This window comes from Anneissia japonica, unplaced genomic scaffold (assembly GCF_011630105.1).
Source record: "Anneissia japonica isolate Jap-2015-1 unplaced genomic scaffold, ASM1163010v1 scaffold287711_len853857_cov187, whole genome shotgun sequence".
NCBI lineage: Eukaryota > Metazoa > Echinodermata > Crinoidea > Comatulida > Comatulidae > Anneissia > Anneissia japonica.
The window spans coordinates 714847-724321 of record NW_022753410.1 but is presented as its reverse complement, the minus strand read 5'-3'; the positions used below and the strand labels follow the sequence as shown (position 1 = coordinate 724321).

The following is a 9475-nucleotide window of genomic DNA, read 5'->3' as shown; positions in this document are numbered from 1 at the left end:
CAAATCACTCACCATATATATTATATAAATAAATACAAAGTACTGTAATCTTAATATTCTTTCATGAACAGGGTCGCATCCAGTAGGGGGGACACGTGCCCCCATTTTGCCACTAAATTTTAAAAATTTCAATGCAAATCAATGTTATGTGCTACTCACTTATCTATTTTGAAACTGTGGTGCCACACCCCCACTCCCCCTCCCCGTTTGAAAAATTCTGGATCCGCCCCTTATGAACTCTTGTGGATTTTCATAATGTATTGTGCTGTTGATTTACAATTCTGTCCATTATGTTTGAAACAGTATTGAAAGAAATAATAATAAAACATTCTCTGTTAAACTTTATATATTTCTTGTAAATTGTATTTCTTTTTTAGGTTTAGGGAATGAAAGACTGAAAAAAGGTAAACATTAGATATAACGCACTTTTATTTTATGACTACGACTCCCCGTAATTTGTACTGGTCACACTACTAAAGTTCGCAACCAATACTTTCTTTTTCTCTTACGTGGAATAACATTCCTTTCTTACATTTTTGTGTATTGTTAATAAATGATTAAAGGAAACTAAATGAACTTTTGTTTAGGTGGTTCTATAATTTATTATACGTTAATACACTGAATTGTGACATTTTATAAAAGTCTTTTACAAATGTCTGTAGCATAGGCCAATCACAAGAAGCGTTATATAATGCTACGGGCTTTCACTGACGTATGGAATGCAGCCATCTTGGTGTCTTCTCGGATCGTAGGATTTCCCAATGACACTGAAATAAGGTTTATACTTTCACCTATAATAGTAACTAGTCGGCTACATCAAAAAGTGCTGATTTCGAGTGAGGTAAATGATTAAAATATTTGGTAACTAAAGTTATACTTTATTTGTTTGGCATTGATATATACAATTTTTAAGAAGGTTATGTAATAAGTGAACACTGTCAACATTTTTCATTGATCGTGTCCTATCCTCCCTTCCGAATCTCTATCGTGTTCGTGGTGGTGGTATTGCAGCTGTGTACCTGTCTTGGTGTAGGATAATGATGTATCCAGTGTTCAGTTCACAACACTTGTTTTATTTTGAGGAACCGGCATTGAGTTTTTACTGAACTTTTACATTATTTGAACAACTAAACCTTGTTTTAGATTCACCTGTATTGTATATCGTAAACAATTCAATCAATAAAACAAATGACATTTGTTTCAAATTTACATTTGAAATGTAAATTAAATAATTCTAGAGTTATCAAGATGTATTGTTAATCCTTTTTTGAAATAAATAAATAAATAAATGATAATATACTAACTAAGTAATAATACTCAGGAAAATGTACTCTTCTCATTGTGCTGAATCTGTTTAAAAGGCAGCGTCGTTCATCCATCAAATCAAATATCTTGCTTAATGTTAATGTGTATCTTTCTAGTTGGTTGATTAAAATATAGTGGGCTTAGCAAATCACCTATGAAACACGATGAAGTGTATTTACCATGCGCCTCTTTATGTAATAGCTTAAAAAATAAATATGACATCATCAACAATGAATACTCAAGATTATAAGCTCATGAGTTCCAGAATGATGATGTGTCATTGATGATGTTTTTATTAGTTGTCATCTTTGCCAGCACATCAATATTGACAGTGCAAGACCAGAGTCTATAGATTGTGATTAAACATATAAAGAATATATTTTGTACAACATTTATCAGATGGTACCAGCCTCCCAGTTGTCAGTCCTCAGTTAACTAGACCTAAGATTTTTTTAAAGATGGAGTCTGTATTTTTGAAAAGAAAAAAATATTGCTATATTGAGGTAAATATTGAGATAGTGTTGTTTTATTGTTAAAAGTTTTTGATATATTTTTTACATGGTAGTTTTTAGAAAAAAAAATACCCATTTGCTAATTTTTAACTTAGCAAATTAAATTTTTTTTTTAAAAGAATTATTTTTATATCTTCAGGTTGAACAAGAAAATAACAAAATGTTTAGTGGTTTATTTGACTGGTTTACAAATATACTTAGCTTTTTAGGTAAGTGTATTTTATCATATTATAGATTTGATATTGATGTATTTAAGGACTATTTTGGTCAACATTTCTGTAAATATGTAACAATTGGTTGATCTATATTTCATTGAAAACAATTTAGGAAGTTAATAAGAAAAATTGTGAAATATAAAATGCGCTTTACAATTGTGCAAAATGGAACAAATTTTAAATGCATAATTTGCTGAGATAAAAATAAAATGCCATTTTAATGAAATCAGTAGTCATGGTTTATATTATATTTTATTTTATTTATCATTGATAACTGAATCATGAATATTACAAGAAGGTTCATCTTCTTTTGTGTGACTGCTGCCTTTAGTTTGCTTAAGATTCTTTTCTGGTGGTGATTGGGCAGTACCACTCCAGGAGACAATCCCCTATTCTTATATAAAGAGTGTACTGCATTCTTTAACGTGCACATGGCCCATATTGCACATGGTACCAACGGCTTAAACCCTCTAATCTGAAAGATGGTGCACTTGTAATTAAAAATAGCATTTAGCCCTCCAGCTGAATTACAAGGTGAGCAGCGATGGGAATTGAACCGGGAACCAAGAAATTTCCACAGTTTAACGTACACACAGTGGCTACCACCAGTTTCGCCAGCTGAGCTAAGTTGTTAATGGTTGTGTGTTTCCATATTTTCCTATAGGCATTTTGCAAAACGTAATATAATTTTTACTTTTGTTTTTACAGGTTTATATAAAAAGTCAGGAAAGTTAGTATTTTTAGGCCTAGACAATGCAGGCAAGACAACTTTACTTCACAGATTAAAAGACGATCGAATGGCACAGCATGTTCCAACATTACATCCAAGTAGGTTCCTTTCAAAAAGTGCATTTTCCCTAATATGTATATTTTCATATTTAATATATAAAATCATTTAATTAAATTGTGATTTATAATCAAGTACTGTGCATTAAGTTTCATCTACACACAACAATAATAGGAAATCTGATCGTAACCACCCTTTTTTCCACCTTTCCTCCTTCCCCCCCTCTCCCAAGTTTTTTAATATTCAAAAATATGTATTTCATTAACCATTCCCTAGTTTTTCGTCAGTCCCTTTTTGTGTCAGTTGTACAACATGTTAATTTTATTTTCCACTGGATCCCGACTTTAAATTGTAAATCCAATCCAATAGTAGGTACCTGTAGGAATTGCCACAAAGGAACCGAAATAGAGCCTAGGCAATTTGGAATCTAGTGCAGCAAATACATAAACTGTCTTTGCGAACATAGTGGAACGAAGGCTTGATTTTATCACAGGTCTTGTACAACAGATACTAGAATTTTATTGTAATAAACTAATTATTAGAATTTCACATCCAGTAGCATTTCTGAGGTGACTTACAACCTAAAAAAAAGGGGGAGGGAGGGAGGGAATCAAGATTTCTACCATAGAAATCAAATGAGATAATGTTGATTATTATTTTTATTTCCATTATACAACAGCTTCAGAAGAACTTCAGATAGGTGGGATGCGATTCACAACCTTTGACCTTGGAGGTCATCAACAGGCTCGGCGTATTTGGAAAGACTATTTGCCAGCAGTAGAAGGTATCGTATTCTTGGTGGATGCAGCTGATAGAGAAAGACTCATGGAATCAAAAGAAGAACTAGATGTAGGTCACTAGATTGTGCCATTGTTGCCTCGAAGCGACACAAGCAAAATTGTCTGTTCATGAAACAAAATAAAACACTTTTCACACGTAATTGTTGTACCTTTATGTAGTGGTATACAAATACAGCTTGGTTTGTAGTGAAGTAGTAAATTTTATATCCTGAGGTTTTGAATGATTAGTAGTGGCAATCATCCAACAATGAGAAATCACTGCTTTACCAAAATATATCCATGTTATATTTGTTTTACTATATTTCATATTAAACAGCAAAGCGTCCATCTATATTAGCCATTTCAATCTGTGTTACAGTTTACGCATAGGCAGGAGTGCGGTAGTCGCAGGGAAGTAGTAAACTATTGCACCTCTTACCAGGTGGATATGACTAATGAAATGATGTTATTATTTAATTAATATTTGTGAGGTATAGTAATATAGGATACAACAGTGCTTGAAGGGAACTGCATGATAAACAATTTTTTTTTTTTTTTTTTTTCATGAACAGATACAATTTGCTTTGTGGTGACAATAATTATTTGTGGAATGAAAAAAAATTCAGTAACATATTTTGAATGAATGAAATGAATTTAAAACAATATGTATGCGGCCCGCCAAGCAACATTGGCTAGAAAACATCTTATTTTTACAGCCCGACACCGATTATATGTAAAAAGTAACATTAAACTGAGAATAAAGTGGTGTGAAAGCAGTGCTTTGATGTTTTTGGAAGCTCAATGGAAACATTTAAGTTTGGGTGCGGCTCTCGGTGTTAAATCCAAAATTTACTTTAGCCCTCCGACCGATTTTTATGCCCACCCTTGCTTTACACAATCTAAATCTTAATTTTAGATTGATTATAAGTACTGTATTAATTAATAACAAGATTGCATTTGGTTTAGATTTACCTGTATTGTATGGAGTACAGAATTCAATCAACATGACAAACGTAAATTCAATTTTGTACTAGCCAATATCTTAATTTTTTTTTAAATAAATAAATAATAATAATAATTATAGGCAGATTTACAGTTCTCATTCTACTTGCTTGAACCTCTTTAAAGTCAGGCTCCGGAGGAAAAAAAATTTTTGATATGTTGTAGAACTGATTTTTCCAAGACAGAAAAAAGTAGTTTGACAAAAAACTGAGCAATGGTGAATGAGATACAGATTTTTGAATATTTAAAAACTGGGGTAAAAAGGTGTAAAAATGGGCGGTTAATGGGTATTCAAAAATCTGTATCTCGTTCACCGTTCCCCAGTTTTTCGTCAAACAACTTTTTTCTGTCTTAGAAAAATCAGTTACATATCAAAAAATTGTTTTTCCTCCGGAGTCGGACTTTAAAGGCCTGCAACTTTTATTCATGAAATATCTTGCGTGTATCTTTCTAATTAGTTTATTAAAATTAGTTGGCTAACATGTATGACACCAATTTCATCAATCAGTGATAAATTTATTATAACTAAATATTACATTTCAATTGCTTAATTTATTTAACTCAGTAGCTTTCAATTAAAAATTAGAATGGAAAAAAATATTTTCCTTAGTAATAAGCAGATGCATCAATAGTGTTCCTAGATTTTACAATTCTATGGTAATCAATCAATATAAAAATCTGAATTTGCAATCAGTTTAGTATTTTTTTATTAAAAATGTATATAAATCCAAATTTCAAAACAATTGTTCAATCTGTCTCATAAAAAACACCTGTTTTTTTCCAGATTTTATCATAGTGTATTTATTTTAGTAATTCTGTAATAAACATTTTATATCTACAGAGTTTGATGACAGATGAACAAGTTGCTAATGCACCTATTATGATCCTAGGAAATAAGATAGATTGTTCCACTGCGTGTAGTGAAAATGACCTACGATCAATACTTGGACTACATGGACAGACTACAGGCAAGGTAAGATCATCTGTTTAAGCTTTATAGTTACACCAGTCTTAAACCATTTTCTAAATCTGATTGGATGTTATTGTATGTATGGATTGAATTAGGACAGCATCCAATCAGAATTTTAACAGACTGGTGTAACAATAGCCACTGGCTATATATACTATTTGTGAAATAATTGCTGTGTTGATAGCTGTCTTGAATAACTGTAGGAAAGAGTATTTGAAAGAATATTGTTGAACAGGTGACATCGCCTGTAATAGTTGATTTGCAACAACGGTAGGACATGGATATACTAATTCAATATTAAATTCCTTGCTCTGTATATTTTAAAAACCAAAAGGTCCACTGATTAATCTCAGATAAGAAAGTATAATACATACTTCAAGTATTGAAATGCACGTCATCGAGATGTGTATAAGAGACAGAAATTGTCTGTTCATGAAACAAAATAAAACACTTTTCACACGTAATTGTTGTACCTTTATGTAGTGGTATACAAATACAGCATGGTTTGTAGTGAAGTAGTAAATTTTATATCCTGAGGTTTTGAATGTTTAGTAGTGGCAATCATCCAACAATGAGAAATCACTGCTTTACCAAAATATATCCATGTTATATTTGTTTTACTATATTTCATATTAAACAGCAAAGCGTCCATCTATATTAGCCATTTCAATCTGTGTTACAGTTTACGCATAGGCAGGGGTGCGGTAGTCGCAGGGAAGTAGTAAACTATTGCACCTCTTACCAGGTGGATATGACTAATGAAATGATGTTGTTATTTAATTAATATTTGTGAGGTATAGTAATATAGGATACAACAGTGCTTGAAGGGAACTGCATGATAAATTTTTTTTTTTTTTTTTTTTTTTTTTTTTTTTTTTTTTTTTTTTTCATGAACAGATACAATCTGCTTTGTGGTGACAATAATTATTTGTGGAATGAAAAAAAAATTCAGTAACATATTTTGAATGAATGAAATGAATTAAAAACCCTATGTATGCAGCCCGCAAAGCAACATTGGCTAGAAAACATTTTATTTTTACGGCCCGACACCGATTATATGTAAAAAGTAACATTAAACTGAGAATAAAGTGGTGTGAAAGCAGTGCTTTGATGTTTTTGGAAGCTCAATGGAAACATTAAAGTTTGGGTGCGGCCCTCGGTGTTAAATCCAAAATTTACTTTGGCCCTCCGACCGATTTTTATGCCTACCCTTGCTTTACACAATCTAAATCTTAATTTTAGATTGATTATAAGTACTGTATTAATTTATACGAATAACAAGATTGCATTTGGTTTAGATTTACCTGTATTGTATGGAGTACACAATTCAATCAACATGACAAACGTAAATTCAATTTAGTACTAGCCAATATCTTAATCTTTTTTGAAATAAATAAATAATAATAATAATTATAGGCAGATTTACACTTCTCATTCTACTTGCTGAACCTCTTTAAAGGCCAGCAACTTTTATTCATGAAATATCTTACGTGTATCTTTCTAATTATTTTATTAAAATTAGTTGGCGAACATATATGACACCACTTTCATTAATCAGTGTTAAATTTATTATAACTAAATATTTCATTTCAATTGCTTAATTTATTTAATTTAATTTTTATTTTTTTATTTAATTTATTTATTTGTAGCTTTCAATTAAAAATTAGAATGGAAAAAAATATTTTCCTTAGTAATAAGCAGATGCATCAATAGTGTTCCTAGATTTTTCAATTCTATGGTAATCAATCAATATAAAAATCTAAATTTGTAATCAGTTAGTATTTTTTTTGGTAAAAATGTATATAAATCCAAATTTCAAAACAATTGTTTCAATCTGTCTCATAAAAAACACCTGTTTTTTCCAGATTTTATCATAGTGTATTTATTTTAGTAATTCTGTAATAAACATTTTATATCTACAGAGTTTGATGACAGATGAACAAGTTGCTAATGCACCTATTATGATCTTAGGAAATAAGATAGATTGTTCCACTGCGTGTAGTGAAAATGACCTACGATCAATACTTGGACTACATGGACAGACTACAGGCAAGGTAAGATAATCTGTTTAAGCTTTATAGTTACACCAGTCTTAAACCATTTTCTAAATCTGATTGGATGTTATTGTATGTATGCATTGAATTAGGACAGTAGCATCCAATCAGAATTTTAACAGACTGGTGTAACAATAGCCACTGGCTATATATACTATTTGTGAAATAATTGCTGTGTTGATAGCTGTCTTGAATAACTGTAGGAAAGAGTATTTGAAAGAATATTGTTGAACAGGTGACATCGCCTGTAATAGTTGATTTGCAACAACGGTAGGACATGGTGTCGTATACTTATGTGCGCATTCAGAAAATATGAATTCTCCTGGATGTGGTTTAGGCCAAATCAGCTTAGTATGGAGAATGCAGGAACGTTATGATTGACTGAATGCATTTTAAGGTCATGTCATACTATATCAAAAGCTTCTTGTTAATGTTTACCAAATCCTATTGAATCAGATTATGCCATCTCTATAAAGTTATGTAAGTCACCCCTAAAATGTAATTAAACAGTTGGCTCACAGGTTACATATTATTATTCACTGCCATGACACTATGCTACTATTTTTTGAGTTTCTGTTAAAGTAGTTTAACTGTCTGTATTGCAATGCTCAGCCCAGTTTAAGTTCACGAGTATATGAGTAAAACATTAAAAAAAATCTGAAAGCCTCGTAGCTTTAATCAGCTTTTTTAATACTCATTTTAAACGATCAGTACTGCTACTATTAATTAAATATTATTTACTTTCAGGGCACAGTTCCTCTCAAGGATTTACCAGGCCGCCCTCTAGAGTTGTTTATGTGCAGTGTTTTGAAGCGACAAGGTTATGGTGACGGATTTAGGTGGTTAGCGCAGTACATCTAATCTCTGTGTGCATTTAACCTAAAAGTAGAATCAGGGATGCCCTCAATAAGGTGATAAAATACGTTAAAGCAAAACAGATAACGATCATTTTGAAAAGAAAAATGAGAAAACATTCACAAATACACCAGCTAAAATGGAAATGTTTAGAATTCTTAAAGCTGAACTGGTAGCATTCGAGCTTTTGCACTGAAAATATTGGCCAATTGTAAACATTTAAATATGATAAATACTACCCGATTGTTACCAGGATGGAAACAAAATGGCGGTAGATAGAAACAGAATGGCTGATGATATAGACAGTAAACATGAGGGTGTCCTTCTCAGTAGCATTTTTAACAATTAACACAAGATTTCTGGAATATGAAGTTATTAACATGAACACTATACAAGCCATTTATAACAAATTCCTTTTAAACCAGGAGAAACTTGCCACTGTTTTTGAAATTATATACAAAAATAGTTTTGAAGAAAAAATCTAAAAAGATAATTATAAACAAGGAAAAAACAAAAAATTGATATCTTATTTTCCTGGAGGTATACTACAATAAAACAAATTCTAGAACACAAAATGTTTGAGGTCTTTATATATTGAAGATAAAAAAACAAAATGTTTGAGGTCTTTATTGAAGATACTGTAGTTTAGTTTCAACATGGGGGATGTACATGTTATGAATTATGGTAATAAAAAAAGAAATGATTTAAATTGAGATAAACTGTCTGTGCTGAGGTAATTAGCTTATAATGGTAATATTGGATATACCAATTCAATATTAAATTCCTTGCTCTGTATATTTTAAAAACCAAAAGGTCCACTGATTAATCTCAGATAAGAAAGTATAATACATACTTCAAGTATTGAAATGCACGTCATCGTGTTGTGATAGCACAATGGCATGCATTTCTATACAGTACTTGGAATATGTATTATACTTTCTTATCTGTATATTTCAGTTATAAGCTTTCAATTTAAAACCAGGTAAGAGTTTCCTC

At 31.1% G+C, this 9475-nt stretch overlaps 1 protein-coding gene across 3 annotated transcripts; it reads left to right on the top strand.

Annotated features, from left to right (window-relative positions):
- The first annotated feature begins 578 nt into the window (after nucleotides 1–578).
- Nucleotides 579–9192, top strand: LOC117122858 (GTP-binding protein SAR1b-like). 3 transcript variants are annotated; one of them, XM_033268613.1, is made up of 7 exons: nucleotides 1174–1219; nucleotides 1705–1808; nucleotides 1957–2026; nucleotides 2741–2860; nucleotides 3499–3668; nucleotides 7493–7624; nucleotides 8372–9192. In XM_033268613.1, exons 1-7 carry the CDS (start codon nucleotides 1189–1191, stop codon nucleotides 8483–8485), a joined length of 741 nt encoding a protein of 246 aa, XP_033124504.1. In that variant the 5' UTR covers nucleotides 1174–1188; the 3' UTR covers nucleotides 8486–9192. The 3 variants fall into 3 exon arrangements, with proteins under 3 accessions (XP_033124503.1, XP_033124506.1, XP_033124504.1); XM_033268612.1 differs by lacking the exons at nucleotides 1174–1219; nucleotides 1705–1808 and adding an exon at nucleotides 579–841; XM_033268615.1 differs by lacking the exons at nucleotides 1174–1219; nucleotides 1705–1808; nucleotides 7493–7624; nucleotides 8372–9192 and adding exons at nucleotides 581–841; nucleotides 5442–5606.
- The last annotated feature ends 283 nt before the right edge of the window (nucleotides 9193–9475 follow it).